The 19,705-nt window shown below is 41.8% G+C and overlaps 1 protein-coding gene across 1 annotated transcript in view; it reads right to left on the bottom strand.

Moving 5' to 3' along the window:
* Positions 1-19,705, bottom strand: part of LOC136885237 (interleukin-1 receptor accessory protein-like 1) — a 163,893-nt gene that overhangs the window by 37,245 nt on the left and 106,943 nt on the right. Inside the window, exons 4-5 of the mRNA XM_068230436.1 lie at positions 11,997-12,099; positions 3,546-3,679 (exon numbers count right to left, since the gene is read on the bottom strand). Of these exons, the coding sequence (XP_068086537.1) occupies positions 3,546-3,679; positions 11,997-12,099 (237 nt within the window). The remainder of the gene's footprint in view (positions 1-3,545; positions 3,680-11,996; positions 12,100-19,705) is intronic.

Genomic DNA, 19,705 nt, shown 5'->3' with positions numbered 1-19,705 from the left:
TTCGGGTCATCCTGTGTTCAGATTGTTGTCTAACCTATATTTTTACATGGGAATTGCTTGCGCAGTTACGGTTAATGAAGCCTACAATGCCTTCAGATGGCAGATTTTTGTTTAATACAAGTAGTACCACCCTTTTGACATCTTGTGTAACCTATTCCTTTCTAAATTGCTCTCAGGTAAGCGGATATCCGTTTCCAGATTTTTATTTATTGGGGTAGTTTATTATCTTCCATAGATAATATTTACAAACAAGTTCACATCCTTTTTTTTAGCCATAGAGCCTTCACATTCTGACCCACTGCTGAGACGAAAAAGAAAGAGGTTTAGAACGGCGCTGGATCCCGGAAGAATTGCTCATGATTCAAAACAAAGTGATGACAGTGACATTGATTTCTATCCAGTATCTGATGATGACCCTGAGTACGGCCTCGTCTTCTGTGACATCATTTTGTTACTAAGCATAATATGAAAATAATTAACATAGACCTATCATATTCCCATAAAAAGAAATCAATGAACGATAAACTAACATTTACTTCCGGTGTCATTTCTGGGTACTGCACTTCTTGAATCAGAAAACTGTCACAGAGGTAAATACATCAGAATGGCTCCTCAACAATAATACACACAACAAGTGCTCCAGTATTGTTTTGGATTTCATAGCAGGGACTAACCAAAGTCAAATTCGTCAGGTCACCGGTGACCCGAACCGATAATAGCTAAAGGCAGCATTGGGTCACTGGTGGGCCGATACAACCTAAAATTAAGGCATCAAAATTCACTGCTGCAGGGAACGTGTTAAGTCCCTGTGACTTTGCTCTAATCTCTAAGATGATAGAGCCACTATGCGGGAAGCGCTTATGTACAATTGAACATGTGCAGGCCACTGACCGCTCTCTTCGCACGATCAACAGACTGGGCAGTACAATGGGATCCAATGGCTTCATGCCATCTGTTTGGTAAAAATTTATCCTTATACTGTATTCGCTTTTTTATCCTGCAGTTCTGGATGTAACACTTGGTATTGTATCATAGAAGGCAATCATATTTTTAATCGCAGTTCTTCTATATAGAACGGTTGTATTATAAGCTCATAGTTTAGTCTCGAAGGAGCATTTTTAGCCAGGCAGAGAACTCTTTTAGGATACATGGCCTTCGCTCTTTCTTGTGTAGCTAGGTTATACTTCGATAGGTGCTCGCAGATAATGTCTAAGACGTACGTCATGACGGGGTCTGTTTGTACGTAGACATTTTTCTCTTAACAGCATGTAAGTTATTAGGAATGCTCTGTCCTGTGTTAAATATATTTGGAGGCCGGGAAAGGTTAGAGAATCAAAGAGTATCTAGCAGGGGATAGTATTCTTCTGTGATCCGATGAAGCGTGTATACTCTGGCTTGACGGGTAGTAATCAAACATGGCTGCATGTTCTGACATTATTAAGGATGAAAATCACATACATCAGGATATTAATGGAAGTGTTCGTCGCTTAGCAACCTGCTAAGTACAGAATGTATTGCGGGTGAGGGTAAGCCTTCACCTGCGATTATTGGAGCGATCATTTAATGATTTGTTTGTATGATTACCAGTGGCGAAACTACTTGGAGTCATTTGAGGCAATGCCTATCCTAAGAAATACGATTAAACATAAATATCGTACCAAATTTATCTGCTGTTGTTATTGTGTTAAATCAACAATAATCTCTTTGATATGTGCTACGTGATGACAACAGATGATGTGCTTCGCTGATCGCCCCGCTAGATGGCATTACCATTTCTATCGAGAAAATGCTTGTGAAGAATTGATGAGTGAAAGAAGATAGGAAACAAAATAAATTGATGAGTGATCAAGAATTGAAGGGCCGTGTGATTGACCATTGTATAACCAAGAAAACTCGACTTATGGAACTCCTCAACAAGAAACTTTAAGATAAGATTTCCTGCCTACCCATTAATTAACTGATGATTACTCACAGTTGGCAGAACTTAGAGAGACCTATTAATGTCTCATGAATGACCGGAAGGTAATTCTGGAGAGATAAAACAAAAATGAAGCAAGTCAGTCCAGTAGAACAGACGGACAGATTTGCCAAAACTGCTTTTAGTAAACTCTTTTAATGATATAGATGGCCAAGCAGGCATCAATTTTTGATAATGGGATAAAGTGTCTCATAGTGCATTGGCACTGCCGGTGGCTACAATTAGTCTACGCAGTGGCCTCCACAGTATGAACTAGCCAGCGTCTTGGTAGGTGTGCTAGATACCAACTGATGAGCCCAGCCTAGCACACGAGGGTGAAACGCTGGCAACAAGTAATGAGTTAGCTGGGTACAGATCTCTGCACATGGTTATGAGGGTGTTTAGGGGGTGTAGTAAGGATGTTAAGGAGAAGGCATATAAATCTCTGGTAAGACCCCAACTAGAGTATGGTTCCAGTGTATGGGACCCTCACCAGGATTACCTGATTCAAGAACTGGAAAAAATCCAAAGAAAAGCAGCTCGATTTGTTCTGGGTGATTTCCGACAAAGGAGTAGCGTTACAAAAATGTTGCTAAGTTTGGGTTGGGAAGAACTGAGAAAAAGAAGAAGAGCTGCTCGACTAAGTGGTAAGTGATACAATTCCTTTAGTTTTGTCAAGTTAAGCAACAGGAATCAACTCAACTAACCAGATCTCAAAAGTTTTTTATTTTATTCTTATTTTTAAACAATTTTAAAAGATGTTCACCCAGATGAGTTTTGGCAATAAAATGTTAGACTGAAGAAGATTTTAGACAAAAAAGTGTTAGCTTAAGACATATTTTTATTGTTGTGTGACTTTTAAAATGTTATAAGATTATCAATTAGTTTTATAGGAACAATCTTGAACCAAAAGAATTGTTTTATGATCTTATACAATCTTAGATTAATGATAGTTTGGCTGATGATGCTCACGAAAAGGAGCGGAACATGTACCATATAAACATCATAATAAATATGTAAGTTTGTACTATATTTTTATTGTATCACAAGTAGATCTTCAATACGGACAAGGAAAATGAAGTTTATAACCTGCAATTTTATAAGTGGTATGTTCCGAGCTGTCAGCGGAGAGATGGCGTGGAATGACATTAGTAGACGAATAAGTTTGAGTGGCGTTTATAAAAGTAGGAAAGATCACAGTATGAAGATAAAGTTGGAATTCAAGAGGACAAACTGGGGCAAATATTCATTTATAGGAAGGGGAGTTAGGGATTGGAATAACTTACCAAGGGAGACGTTCAATAAATTTCCAATTTCTTTGAAATCATTTAGGAAAAGGCTAGGAAAGCAACAGATAGGAAATTTGCCACCTGGGCGACTGCCCTAAATGCAGATCAGTATTGGTTGATTGATTGATTGATTGATTGATTGATTGATTGATTGAATTTATAATGTCCAATAACGGACCATTTATATTGGTATTATATAACTCTTTTAATGTATTTAAAAGAATAAATTTGGATCATGTTAGTGTTAGCAGGGTAGGTGCAGCAGACCTTGAGACCAGCAAACACAGAATTTAACTCACCTCCCTCATGCAGTGTGACATTGTATAGAAGTGGGTCACCAATACCATTGTCTATCTTGCAAGTGTACGTCCCAAATGCTTTCTTGGTCACAGGCTCGAATGATAACAGCGCTCCCTTGATTTGATGTCGATTCCTACAACATATTATTTTAAAGTCAATTAGTAGCATAAAATGAATAATACATGTCAGAACATCAGGGAGACATAGTCACATGTATGAGGAAAAGGCGACTGACTTTCTACGGGCACATGAGCTGCCTGAAACCCTGCAGGCTCACCAACAGAATCCTCACAGTGTAAAGTAGGGGAAAGGCTTCCAAGACCAAGTGAATCACTTCAGTAAAATCAGACCTAGAGGAACTACAGATCCCATTAGAGATACAGAGAACCGTTCTCAGTATCAACAGGCCATCCTACAGGGAGTCTTCCCACTGTCCATCACAATCACTAAGAGTACAGGGACCACCAGACCTAAGTGGACAGATGGAAGGAAGCAGGCACGCAGCCAGATAATGAAAGTGTACTGGGCCAAGAAAAAGCAGAAGAGCTTAGCTACAAGTTAAGGTGAGCCATGTGGTACTTGTATGCCAAAACGAACCAAAAAAAAAAGACATGTCGGAACTGGATTGCTCAGCCTTAGCCACACATCATGTCTTGTATCTACCATCAGTATTACAGCTAGAATGATATTTTCCTATGCTGTGGCTGTATACATGACACCAAACTAGACCGTGTTCCAATGTTTAAATACAGTACTTGGGTAGTATAGTATCAAAACACAACCTTGCAAAACATTAAGTGGACAGCTGAATTAGCAAGGCAATTCAATTTCACCACCAAGTAAGACAACTGCTGTCGGATAAACAAGTGCCATTAAAAGCTAAGATGACATTATGTAAATGATATTAAACCCCCATTCTCATGTACAGCTTGGGAACTACCACGTTAACAAGATAAGACAACTCAAAACTCCAAGCTGTAGAAATGAAGTTCCTACGCACCATGATACAGAAGACCAGAAAGGACAAGTTCAGGAATGAAAAAGTCTGAGAGGAGGTGGAAATAGGAGACTACTTACTACAGAGGATCCAGAAAGCAAGACTGAAGTGGTTTAGCCATGTAAGAATGGTCAGTGCAAGCAGGACTGCAAGAAGAGAATATGAAAGAAAAGTAAAAGGAAAAAGACCAGTGGGCAGACCCAGAGGAGAATGGACCGATCTGGTAAAGAAAGATGTCGAGGATAGAGGACAAGATTGGGAGAAGATTATGAGAGAACAGTGGTTCCTGGACAGACAAAAATGGAGGAGGTTCGTACACCACACCTGGGCAACTGCAGATGGGCAACGATGATGAAAATGATGATGTGGTTGTACAGTGCTAGGTATATTCACTGAGAATATTGGTAATTTGAGAGATATGTATACACTGTATGCTCCTGTGTGTGGGGGTTGTAAAATAACACACACGGCATTCCCTGCCTATCGTAAGAATCAACTAAAAAAGGCCCAGCGCCTCTTAACTGGGTTGGTGACCAGAAGGCCCTTAGCTGAGCCCTGGCATTATTTCCACTTACTTGTGCCAGGCGCCTCACTTTCATCTTTCCTACCCAACCTCCCTTGGTCAATTCTTGTTCTTTTCCAACCTCAACGGTATTGGGTTTTCAAATCCTAAGGGGTCTTTCATTTTCATACCCTTTCTGGCCCTTGTTTTTCTTTGGTTGATACCTTCATTTTTCGAAGTGCTCACTTTCGTAGACTTCAAGAAGGCATTGACTCAATTGACCGCACAACACAGTTTAATGTACTAAGTGAATATGGTGAATACTGTGTTAGTCCAACAAACTTTGACAGACACAACATGTGAAATGAAATTTATGGGCAAAATCTATGAACCTTTTGAAATTAGAAAAGGAGTATTATTAGACTTGAGTCGAAACATATAAATTTACAGTTAATGTGCTAGTCATTTTGAAGTACACATAACATAATAATTATGTGAGATCATCTTACACGGCACAGTATTTTGCAATATCTAATGCACTCGAAGTGGCTTGTAGGAGACCATCCTCTGTTCAAGATGTTGGACACAGAGGGCACCGAACATGTGGCTTGTGGTTTGTTCTTGTCCACATCCAAATCTTGTATCACTTCTGCTGAGCCCCCATTTCTTCAAGTTATCCATGGATCTTCCCACTCCTGATCATAGCCTGTTCAGAGACTTCCACACCAGCCAGCTTTCATTATATTCAGGATTTGTTGTTGTTGTTGTTAAGAATGAAGCCATACTTTTCAGTGTTGACTTTTTAAATATTAAAAAAACTTTTCAGTCTGTCAAACACACTGCAATTACAATATAAATTATAACACTATAAACATACCTTTAAAAATACACGTTTGTTACAAAGTATGACATGCTTCATTCCGCAAGAACATCCTCAGATTCTATCAAATCACTGAAAACAAGTATAATATAATGAAAAACTTACGTATTTATCTAGACTGCTGATGCTAAGTCCGTTGTCACCAAACACTATTTCAGAGAAATCACTAAACTCTCTATCATTGGCAAGTTTACGTAACATAAACAATACAGTACATATATAAGCATGCAGTGGCGGCTCGTGAAAAAATCGTCCTACGTGCTACAAAAAACAAGCTAAATACGCTGTTTTAAATCTGCATATTGCCATGATGAACAACGCATACTTCAAACTTGGTAATAATACTACTACTACTAATAATCATAATAGAAATAATAATAATAATAATAATAATAATAATAATAATAATAATAATAATAATAATAATAATAATAATAATAATAATAATAATAATAATAATAATACGACTTTTCTCGCAATTTATTACTCAGAACAAACAAAAACAACATTAATTTGGAAGCAGATGAATTCTTCGACAACTGTCTACGAGATAAATAATTCATTGAAGAAATATTGTTTTTACTAACCTAATGGCGCAACTTACATCAGTGCAAATAGAATCGTGGGAATATAGATCCCCACTAAGAACACTAATTTAATTTCACTTTATATACACTGCAGTGGATAAATAATTTGATAAATCTTCGTATAAACTTTCGCACTAACACAATGACAGGAAAAACACGCACCAGTAATATAACCGCGAGATTAAAAACTGCACAAAGCAACTGAAAGAGCTGCCAACTGATTCATTGAGACCTCCCCTATTAGGTTACCAGAGTAAATGTCCGGCTCCATGGCTAAATGGTTAGCGCGCTGGCCTGTTTGGTCACAGGGATCCCGGGTTCGATTCCCGGCAGGGTCTGGAATTTTAACCATCATTGGGTGTACGTGTTGTCGTCATCATCATTTCATCCTCATCACGACTCGCAGGTCGCCTACGGGTGTCAAATCAAAAGATCTGCATCTGGCGAGTCGAACCGTTGCCTACGCTATAATAGAAGGCCTGGACAAGCCGACACATTTCTGGGCGAACGATGTAGTTCAGGCAATGGCCGCTTGGATCGCGTTTATGTTCTATTGTTCTCATGTTCTGTCTATATCCTTATATTGAATATTCGTACAATAACGCGAAATAATACATTTTTATTATCATTATGACCCGTGTGAATGAGATATAAATATACAAAACAACTTAGAACACATTACACTTCATAGAGTTCTTTCATTTTGCACTTGTTTATCACAAAGGAGTAAAGAATAGGGAAATAGGCCTAAATAGAAGTACTGACCCGATTTTTCCCTAATTCTATAATTTCAACACTTTTCTGCTCAGAGGCTTGCTCTTGAATTTGTTTAATAAATCACAGTCATTAGTCACTTTCTTTGCATTATTATCAAGAACAGGCCTGAAAAATGTAAGTATAACGTATGTGATGTGTGCTTGATCACAGTCGCGGCACTGAAACGTCTTTTTAAACTTTGGAGCGGTAAGGAATTTCAGCTTTCGGACAAGTTTACATTTTCCGAGATATCCTAACGCCCGCGTTGTAAATATTAATACATTTTTAATAAGAAGAATTTGCATCGGCACTTTGTCGGGGAGGCAGAATTCCCCTCACAGTACTTACACCGTAATCTGATTCGACAAAGTGCAAGCTACATGTTCTGGAGTTATCATTAGGAGCCGGAAGAGATACTTTTCTGCTGCCCTGTCCAGAAATAGCAGGCCTCCATTTCTCCCGTAAACTCGGATCTTTAGAAAAAAGATGAAAATTTATATTTGTGTATATTTCTTCGCTGTCAGATGTGCAGTTAGGCACGCAAAATTAACCATCATAATAATGTTAATAATAAATAATGTTATTGGCTTTACGTCCCACTAACTACTTTTTCGGTTTTCGGAGACGCCGAGGTGCCGGAATTTTGCCCCGCAGGAGTTCTTTTTACGTGCCAGTAAATCTACCGGCAGGAGGCTGACGTATTTGAGCACCTTCAAATACCACCGGATTGAGCCAGGATCGAACCTGCCAAGTTGGGGTCGGAAGGCCAGCGCCTCAACCGTCTGACTCACTCAGCCCGGCAATAAACCATCTTAACCTACAGAATGGAAAGAGAAACTTGACGGTAATTGGCCCCAGGGGCTCTGAAATTTTGAACGTGTGTTGGCAACCACGGGGCCCTTAACTGAGTCCTGGCATTTCTTCCACTTACTTGTGCCAGGCTCCTGACTTTCATATATCCTATCCGACCTTCCTTGGTCAACTCTAGTTCTTTGCCGACCCCTACGCTATTAGGTTTCCGAGGGCTAGGGAGTCTTTTATTTTCACGCCCTTCGTGGCCCTTGTCTTCCTTTGGCCGATACTTTCATTTTTCGAAGTGTCGGACCCCTTCCAGTTTTTCTCTCTGATTAGTGTTATATAGAGGATGGTTGCCTAGTTGTACTTCCTCTTAAAACAATAATCACCACCACCACCTCGATGATAATTTGGAAGCACATAACTAAACAAATGTTACTGTAAATGCATCTCAGCAACCATCCATATATTGCAAATCGTGAGACCAAATAAATTAAAAACGACAAAACTCTTCATATTTCACGTTAGATAAGGCCTTACCGTATAAAATAAAGTTTAATATATTATTTCTTCTTATAAAACATGTTGCAGTAACACACATCATCATAGAATTCACGCCAAACAATAGAACATAAACGCGAACCTAGCGGTGGAAAAGAGAAAAACTATTAATCCGCTTTTAATGCAAGAAATTGGCTTTCTGTCCAGGCCTTCTAGTATCTAGTAGGCTTTGGTCGAACATGTCCTCGGATACTTCCGGCACTAAAAGCCATACGCTATTTCATTTCACCAGAATAAATTACATTGTAACGCGGGATAACATTTAGGGTCAGTCAAAGATTCTTTGACTCACCTACGAATTCCTTATTTTTGACACAAAAGGAAGATGGATATTTTAATAAGCATGTGTGAGATAGATTGCCTTCACTTACGCTTTACTTTCGAACCCAGACGATGCTACTATCTAGTGGCAGATTCGCTTACCACGTTCAACATAAGCACGGCCGACTGGATCCCTCGCTGCGCTCCGGGTAGCAGGAGACATCGAGTAATTCTACCCCCTTGCGGGAGAGGAAGTAACTATAAACGGGATCAGTGAAAGTTGATCCCGGTTTACGGTATACTCCGCCGGCTAGGGGGAGTGTTGCAAGCTTGGCTGCGCCTGCGTATTGCTTCCTTCAGGCTACAGGCAAGGGCTCACTTCACATGAGCACGAGCCTTGTTCCCCGGGAGAACGGCGCTAGGTGTTCGACAGATCTCGTCCTGATTTTCACAAAACACAAAATTCATATCGTACTAAAAACAACGAAAAGGCACCAGGATAATTGTACTGTACATAAATAATATTCCTTACAGTTCCAAGCTACGTGCTGGAGCCCGGTAGCACGTACTGACCGGCCGCCACTGTAAGCATGTTTTTAGTGATTTGATAGAATCTGAGGATGTTCTTGTAGAACAAAACATGTCATTCTTTGTATAATAGTGTGCATTTTTACAGGTATGTTTATAGTGTTATAATTTATATTGTAATTGCAGTGTGTTTGACAGACTGAAAAGTTTTTGTTATAGTTATGTTTAGGTGGTAACTGCTCAGCAGCTGGCAGCCATCTACGAAGGTGAGGTCCTCTTCTTCCACAGCTTCAGACCTGCCTTCTCTGATGAGAAGAACTTGAAGAACTTACCAAGAATACCTAATAAAAGAAATAGAGAGTGTGCAGAGGAAAGCAGCAAGATTTGTAACAGGGGATTTTAGGAGAAAGAGTAGTGTATCAGAAATGTTAAAGGAACTTGGGTGGGAAACCTTAAGTAAGAGAAGGGAGAAAACTAGACTTATAGGGTTATATAGAGCCTATACAAGAGAAGAAGCATGGGGAGATATCTGTGAGAGGCTTCGGTTGGAAAATAATTATATCGGCAGGACTGACCACAAATATAATATTAGAAGGAATTTTAGCAGAAGCGATTGGGGTAAATTTTCATTCATTGGGAAGGGTGTGAAGGAGTGGAACAGTTTACCAGGGGTAGTGTTTGATCCTTTTCCAAAATCTGTACAGATATTCAAGAAGAGAATAAACAGCAACAGAGAAAATAAATGAAGTGTTAGAGTGCATTCGACCAGTGCAGGTTATTGTAAATAAAAAATGTGTGTGAATAAATTAATTCCATCCCCTGGTCTAAGGACTTTGGACAGCCAAAGTAGGGGACTGCCTGTAGGGGTGAAGTACAGTGGGGACTTCGAGGGCCCTAGGACCGCTACGGTAGCTGTGAAGGCCCTTCGGGAACTCTGAAAAATGGTGGCAAAAGGGGCTCTGGTTAACACGCAGCAGGTCGTTATGCTACTTACGTTCCAGAACGGGGGGGGGAAGTAAATAAATAAATGCAATGTAAATATTAATCTTATACAAGTTGTACAGTATCATTTGAAGTAATTCCACATACTGTATATGAGTTGACTATATTTGAAAGTAGTACAGGAGATATTATAAGTAGAATTTTGTAAACAATGTAAATTGATTAAGGATGAGCTGTGTGTTTAATAGAAAACATTGTTAGCGTAAATTGTATAATATTGTATTATAGAAAAATTTTCTTCTCTTGTTAATTTAATATTTAGTGCTTGACAATAATGTTTGCAAATAAAGAGATTGGATTGGATTGGATTGGATTGGATTGGATTGGATTGGATTGGATTGGATTGGATTGGATTGGATTGGATTGGATTGGATTGGATTGGATTGGATTGGATTGGATTGGATTGGATTGGATTGGATTGGATTGGATTGGATTGGATTGGATTGGATTGGATTGGATTGGATTGGATTGGATTGGATTGGATTGGATTGGATTGGATTGGATTGGATTGGATTGGATTGGATTGGATTGGATTGGATTGGATTGGATTGGATTGGATTGGATTGGATTGGATTGGATTGGATTGGATTGGATTGGATTGGATTGGATTGGATTGGATTGGATTGGATTGGATTGGATTGGATTGGATTGGATTGGATTGGATTGGATTGGATTGGATTGGATTGGATTGGATTGGATTGGATTGGATTGGATTGGATTGGATTGGATTGGATTGGATTGGATTGGATTGGATTGGATTGGATTGGATTGGATTGGATTGGATTGGATTGGATTGGATTGGATTGGATTGGATTGGATTGGATTGGATTGGATTGGATTGGATTGGATTGGATTGGATTGGATTGGATTGGATTGGATTGGATTGGATTGGATTGGATTGGATTGGATTGGATTGGATTGGATTGGATTGGATTGGATTGGATTGGATTGGATTGGATTGGATTGGATTGGATTGGATTGGATTGGATTGGATTGGATTGGATTGGATTGGATTGGATTGGATTGGATTGGATTGGATTGGATTGGATTGGATTGGATTGGATTGGATTGGATTGGATTGGATTGGATTGGATTGGATTGGATTGGATTGGATTGGATTGGATTGGATTGGATTGGATTGGATTGGATTGGATTGGATTGGATTGGATTGGATTGGATTGGAGACAGTAAGATTGGATTGGAGACAGTAAGCACCTCAGATGTCCTCAGGAAGCTCTTCCTGGATCTCAGCCGTTGCTGAGGAGGACTCTGTCCGTGCTGTTCTGTTCCACTTTAAGTCTGTCCCTGTTGGCAACTACTCCATCCAGGTAATAGAGCATATAGTAAAGCAAGGTGATGTGTTCTCTCCACTGTTGATCAGCGTGGTACTGGATAAACATGGCAAAATTAAATATGGGAACAAAAGGTAAACAGATCATTTGACAGATTCACTGAAATCAGTTGGTGTATTTTGTCTCCATCTTTGTATATTTTACTTGATGTTTCACTTCTTTATTCCCTTCCATTGCTCACATTTAATTTGTAGAATGAATTTAGAATTAAATTGCAACAGCTGATTACCTGCTGTAATATGTGGTGTTGGCTACATCACGAGCGACAAACGCATCAGCATTGGCATACATCCACAAGACCTGGCTGAAGCTAGGCGTCAATTTCCCAAATCCTGAAACAGTAGATCACAATTTGATACCTTGCAGCTGCATGTAATGTAAATAATCTATGAGGACGGTTTGAAAATTTCTCAGAATCACCGCTAGATGTCACTGCTAGAGCAACGAGGTTCCCGCGCAATAATCACACATCCTTTGTGAGTGAACACGTGGCGCATCAGTGCTCTAGCTGCAGGAGTGTGGTAGTGACGACTCTTTGTTGTTGTTCCCGCGTAGTGATTTGTGACAGTGGAAAAAACTGAGATTCGAGCAGTGATTAAATACTTTGTAAAGAAAGGTATGAAAGCAAAGGAAATTCATGCCGACTTTCAGGACACAATGGGGGATTCTGCTCCTTCATTTTCAACTGTTGCCAAGTGGACCAGCGAGTTTAAATTTGGTCGGGAGAGCTTGGATGATGATCCGCGTAGTGGACGGCCAAAAAGTGTTACGACCCCAGAATTTATCGCAAAAGTGCATAAAATGGTCATGGAGGATCGTCAACTGAAAGTGCGGAAGATATCTGAAGCTGTAGGGATGTCTTCTGAATGGGTATATTATATTTTAACCGAAGAATTGGGTATGAAAAAATTACCCGCAAGATGAGTGCCGCGGCTCTTGACATTGGACAATAAACGCACCAGATTGGAAATGTCCGAACAAAGTCTGGCCCGTTTTCAGTGCAACCAACAAGATTTTTTGTGCCGGTTTGTGACTACAGATGAAACTTGGGTCCACTACTATACCCCGGAGACAAAACAGCAGTCAAAGCATGCTGATTCACCACCACCAAAGAAAGCAAAGGCAGTGCGTTCGGCCGAAAAGGTCATGGCCTCAGTTTTCTGGGATGCAAAAGGCATTCTGCTGATAGATTGTCTTCCTACTGGTCAAACAATTACGGGGCAATACTATGCAAACCTCCTAGACCAACTACAGGAAAAGATACGCGAAACAAGGCCTGGTTTTGCAAGGAAAAAGGTCATCTTTCATCAGGACAACGCTCCGTCACACACAAGTGTTATTGCCATGGCAAAACTTCATGAACTGAGGTACGAATTGTTGCCACATCCACCTTATTCACCTGATTTAGCACCATCAGACTTTCATCTATTTCCCAAAGCTGAAAATTTTCCTTGGTGGACGGAGATTTTCTACAAGGGAAGAACTGACAGCTGAATTGGAGAGGTATTTTGCAGGCCTGGAGGAATCTCATTTTCGAGATGGGATCAAGGCATTGGAACATCGCTGGACCAAATGCATTAGTCTACAGGGAGACTATGTTGAAAAATAAAAGCAGTTCCACCGAGGTAAGATATAGTACATTCCGAGAACTTTTCAAACCACCTACGTATACTAATACAGTATAATAAAGCTGAAGAGTTTTTTTGTATGATTGTTTAAACGCGCCAATCTCTGGACATACCTGTCGGATTCAAAAAATTCTTTTTGTATATGATAGCCAGATTCGTCAAGAATAAACACGTGGGGGTAAGACACCCCAAGCACCCTTGGGGGCAGGGGGAAAGGGGGGTTCAGATATAAAAATAATAAAAAATAGTGTCGAATCCATACTTTTCAGGGTCGCTGAGATGAATGGTGACACCCAAGATATATATAAGTCCTAGTTCAGCCCCCTTTATGGTTGGGGGGCAAGAGGGTAGTGAGAGATAAAAATAATCAAAAATGTTGAATCCATAGTTTTTGGGGTCACTGAGAAGACTAGCGACACTCCAGATTTTTTATAAGTCCAAGTTCAGCTCGTTTGTAGTGGCGGGGCAAGGGGGTGTGAGATATAAAAAAATATTCCAAAATAGTGTCGAATCCATCATTTTTGGAGTCGCTGAGATGAATAGTGACACCTCAGATTTTTTATAAGTTCACCCCTCTTTGTGGTGGTGGACAAGGGGGGAAGTGAGATATAAAAATAATCGAAAATAGTGTTGAATCTGTACTTTATGGGGTTGCTGAGATGAAGAGTGACAGTCTGGACCTTTTTAAAGTTCAAGTTCAGCCCCGTTTGCGGTGGGGAGCAAATGGGGAGTGATTTACAAAAATAATCGAAAATAGTGACAAATCCATAGTTTTCGGGACTACTGAAGCAATTTCAACGAAACTTGGTACACTTATGACTTACTATCATGAGATAGTCTTCATGGTGGTGAGACAATCCTAGCACCCCTAGGGTGGGGTGTGGGAGGGGGTGCATACTCGACAGCAGTGATTTAATATTATTTAAATTTGCACCAATAACGTCTTGTGACGTAGAAAGGAGCTTCTCTTCTTACAAGAATGTGTTAAGTGATAATAGGAGGTCTTTCGCGTCGGATGCTTTGAAGATGAATCTCGTCATACACTTCAATACCACCCGCGGAGAAGAATGAAAAAGTTATGTGAGTTTGCACTATTTGCCCTGCCATGATATATCGAAAGACATCTACTTAATTCGTTTCGTGGTGCTCAATTTAAACATCAACACATTTCAGTAATATTAATGTAATATGGGCTTAAATGTTCCAAAATATTTTTAAAAATAGATTGATTTCTATTTTTCTCCTATTTCAAACCACCAATGAACGGTGTAAACATGTTTTAACTTTTAAAATGTTGTGCGATCTGAGTAATCTTAGCAAACTTAGAGCTTTATAGGTAGTTAAGTATTCACAAGTGTTTGATAAGTGAATCGAGGACAATCGACTGTGAATAACTACTAAACATGTATATTCAGAAAAATATTATGAAAATAAGGATAAAGAACTTGGCCAACAAATTTGTACCGGTATCAAAGGAATTGCCGTTCCGATTAATAACTTAATTTAAAATGGCCATATTTAGATTAATCACTTTCGGGTCATATTTTGTAAATTTTTACGTATATTTCGTCACTTTTGAGGTCATACTTATTTCGTTCCTTTTGACGTCATGTTTGTTTGCTTATTTGGGCTATTTTTAGGTCCTAAATATCCGAGCCCTAATAATAATTGATGAAATGAAATGAAATGTCGTATGGCTTTTAGTGCCGGGATATCCCAGGACGGGTTCGGGTCGACAGGTGCAGGTCTTTCTATTTGACGCCCGTAGGCGACCTGCGCGTCGTGATGAGGATGAAATGATGATGAAGACAACACATACACCAAGCCGCGAGCCATTGGAATTAACCAATTATGGTTAAAATCCCCGACCCGGCCGGGAATCGAACCCGGGACCCTCTGAACCGAAGGCCAGTACGGTGACCGTTCAGCCAACGAGTCGGACATAATAATCGATAATAATATTTTTACTTTATATATATTATATTTTTCGTCACTACCTCTCCTTGTCGGGAGTGGGTAATTTGCGTGCCTGTTGCCTTCCTTGGATGCAAGAGCCATTTCTCAGGATCCTTTTCCGAAATCGAACCCTGATTCCCCATTACAACCATGGTAGGCTCAGAACCTAACATCGACAGTTCATAAGCCAGACATTGGTAAAGTGGTACAATTTAAGGAACCATAACTGATTTAATTAGCCATTCGCGGTTTCACCTTTATGTGATTTGCACTGAGATATGCATGGCTTAATATTTGAGACAAGCATATGAGGCACTTCTTCAGCATTATTTTTGGACTTCAGCATTATTTTTTCTCGGCCGGGTGGCCTCCACCTCTATCTGCTACTCAGCCGACCTCAATTAGCATATTGGTTGACGCCTCGTTGGCCGTCGACTTCCCCACGACCATGGCATTTTGCCAGGATGGATCCTACCATCCCCGAAGATGACGTCTTCGACGACCTTCGCGCCGCTGACTTTCCGGTCCATAATGTCTACAGCATGACTGATGGCCTCACCTCTACATCCTCTTCACAGATCTTGGTACATCTCGGCGACAAGGGCGCCTTTCGTCGTCTCTGCACTTCGGGTGCGACGATTCACTGCAACCACTATGCAGTGGTGCCTCCCCCTCCGTACATTCAAGCCCAGCCCTTGTCCCAGTTGTCCATGAGCCTCCATCCCGGACGACGTTCCTGCTCTTAAAGCCCGCTACACACGTTCACTTCGACTTGTCAGTTAGAATTGACAAATGTAACTGACGCAGCAATCACATACATACGTTCAGTTTGGTGTGTCAATTCGATGTGGTTAACTCCAAAATTTGGTCATGCTTGTGTTTCGGAAATTGAAACTTAATGTTTTCGGACGATGAGTTATTACTGATATATGGTGCAGTGGCTTGTGTAATTGTGAAAAGGCGTCAATTCAAGCGGAATGTGTGTGTTAAAGACTGGCTTTTAAAACGAGCCCAGTACTCCCATGTTAACCTTTTAAAAGAGCTTCGGTTTCACCCCAGGGATTGGCCTAATTATTTGCGGATGAACGAAGAAACATATCTAGATCTGCTGTCTCGTGTTTCTCCGTTGATAAAGGACACTGATAACGAAGATTTGGACATCATTGGCACCTCTTGATCCGTCAGGAATAACAATTGATCGAAACACCATATTTTAGGTACATACCCGTCGTCTGCACTCATTCCACTAACCAAACTGTCTGTTTTACACAATTCTTTACGAAATGCAGTTTTCAAACTGTTTATCTTCTTTGTCATTAGTATTTTGTTGGCAAGAGGATCGATCTCTTTAACTTTTTGTACGAGCTTGTTATAAGCTGCCTCACGTTTCACTTTATGGTAATCTTTAGAGGTAAATAAATGTAAGTCAAAAACTACTTTTGGTGTCACTTGAAAAAGGGGTATCAATGTACTGACTAGGCACACGGCAAAAAATACGCGGGACACTTGCCAATCACTGGTGCGCATGCGCAGAACAGCTGATTTGAGGAACTGAACTGACGCTCTCACACACACGATCAATTCGGCTTGCCGTCAAGCCGATCTGTCAAGCAAAAATGATGAATTTCCATCATGCCATCAGTTCAAATTTCTGGCTTGAGCTCACATCGTTTGAACAAACTTTTGCATACACACGGTCAATTCGGCTTGTCCGTTCGGCTTGTTCACATCGAATTGACAAGCCGAATTGAACGTGTGTAGCGGGCTTAACACCCACTTTCCCAGCTACCACCAAGCCGTCTGCTCTTACCATCCATTCACTTCCTGTCACCACTGTTACCACTTGTCATCCATCCCCAGTTATGTCGTCCTCTCTCCCAATTTCTACGCCCCTGCCATTCAGCAGTTCCCTGCTAGCCCGCCGGCTTCGACTGTCGACGTTTCGCCATTGCCATCTCAGCCAGTTAACATCGCCCAGCCGTCATCATCGACTCAGCCGCCTTCATCGTCCCCTTCTGCCGTGTATAGCTGTGTGCTCCGTGGAATTACTCCTGACTTCTCCGACAGGGACATTCTCCAAAAACTTCGTGCAGCGGGCGTTTCCGTCCGTCGTGCCATTCGGATCCGGAACGCCTACGGTCCAACTTTTATGGTACGGCTCCAGCTGACTACTCCTGAAGCGGTCCAACAGCTCATCAACACCGGTTCCCGTGTCCACGGACATTATTATCGCGTGGAGCCCTCTCATTCCCCACCTTTATCTGGTCGCCAATCCTCCGATCGTACATCTCGTCACCCCCGGCCAGCCCCTCCTCCAGTTTTTCCACCTCCACAGTTGGTCCACCCCTTCCTCCAACCGGTTTCATCCCTTCTCCCCTTCCAACATTTGAACACCTACGTCTTCTCATCGCTTCTCTTAACCATGCAACTGCTTCCCTTCATCTCCTTGCCTTACACCTCTACCCCGGTACTTCCTTCTGACCTTGAACTTCCCCCCACCCCCTTGCATTTCACCTCTTAACTCATTTATTTATTGTCTCACGTCTATCTTTACAATACTTGTACTCACGTCATTGTATGTATTATATTCATTACACCCTTCTTAGCCAAGAGACCCCTTAATCTCTATCTCCTCGCCTTTTCACACCGCCAGTTCCCATCTCCTTCTTCTAACACTTCTCAACCCCGTCACCTCTCCTGGCCAGAGAGAGCCGAGAAAGAACGTCGTAGTCCACCACCGCCGAGTGGCCCTAACACGGGCTCTCACCCAGCCAGCGTCCGGCTCCATGGCTAAATGGTTAGCGTGCTGGCCTTTGGCCACCGGGGTCCCGGGTTCGATTCCCGGCAGGGTCGGGAATTTTAACCATAATTGGTTAATTTCGCTGACACGGGGGCTGGGTGTCTGTGTTGTCTTCATCATAATTTCATCCTCATCACGACGCGCAGGTCGCCTACGGGTGTCAAATCGAAAGACCTGCATCTGGCGAGCCGAACTTGTCCTCGGACACTCCCGGCACTAAAAGCCATACGCCATTTTTACCCAGCCAGCGGGCCTTCACCATCCATCATCTCATCTCCACTTCATCCATTCCCGAGGACTGCCTGCAGGACTGTTCGAGAAGCATACGGCACAACATTCTCACGCCCGAGTAACGGTGATAATATAATATAATATAATATAATATAATATAATATAATATAATATAATATAATATAATATAATATAATATAATATAATATAATATAATATAATATAATATAATATAATATAATATAATATAATATACACTGACTGACAGTGACAATGCAACACCAAGGAAGAGTGGTTCGAAAGGGATGAAAGTTGGGAAAAAAACAGAGACGTCACGGATGAATAATTGATGTTTATTTCAAACCGATATGCAGGTTACACAATGCGCACGGCATCGACTCAGTAGGATGTAGGACCACCGCGAGCGGCGATGCACGCAGAAACACGTCGAGGTACAGAGTCAATAAGAGTGCGGATGGTGTCCTGAGGGATGGTTCTCCATTCTCTGTCAACCATTTGCCAAAGTTGGTCGTCCGTACGAGGCTGGGGCAGAGTTTGCAAACGGCGTCCAATGAGATCCCACACGTGTTCGATTGGTGAGAGATCCGGAGAGTACGCTGGCCACGGAAGCATCTGTACACCTCGTAGAGCCTGTTGGGAGATGCGAGCAGTGTGTGGGCGGGCATTATCCTGCTGAAACAGAGCATTGGGCAACCCCTGAAGGTACGGGAGTGCCACCGGCCGCAGCACATGCTGCACGTAGCGGTGGGCATTTAACGTGCCTTGAATACGCACTAGAGGTGACGTGGAATCATACGCAATAGCGCCCCAAACCATAATGCCGCGTTGTCTAGCGGTAGGGCGCTCCACAGTTACTGCCAGATTTGACCTTTCTCCACGCCGACGCCACACTCGTCTGCGGTGACTATCACTGACAGAACAGAAGCGTGACTCATCGGAGAACACGACGTTCCGCCATTCCCTCATCCAAGTCGCTCTAGCCCGGCACCATGCCAGGCGTGCACGTCTATGCTGTGGAGTCAATGGTAGTCTTCTGAGCGGACGCCGGGAGTGCAGGCCTCCTTCAACCAATCGACGGGAAATTGTTCTGGTCGATATTGGAACAGCCAGGGTGTCTTGCACATGCTGAAGAATGGCGGTTGACGTGGCGTGCGGGGCTGCCACCGCTTGGCGGCGGATGCGCCGATCCTCGCGTGCTGACGTCACTCGGGCTGCGCCTGGACCCCTCGCACGTGCCACATGTCCCTGCGCCAACCATCTTCGCCACAGGCGCTGCACCGTGGACACATCCCTATGGGTATC

Source organism: Anabrus simplex, chromosome 14, assembly GCF_040414725.1.
Source record: "Anabrus simplex isolate iqAnaSimp1 chromosome 14, ASM4041472v1, whole genome shotgun sequence".
Taxonomy (NCBI): Eukaryota; Metazoa; Arthropoda; class Insecta; order Orthoptera; family Tettigoniidae; genus Anabrus; species Anabrus simplex.
This window is presented reverse-complemented; position numbering and strand designations above follow the sequence as displayed.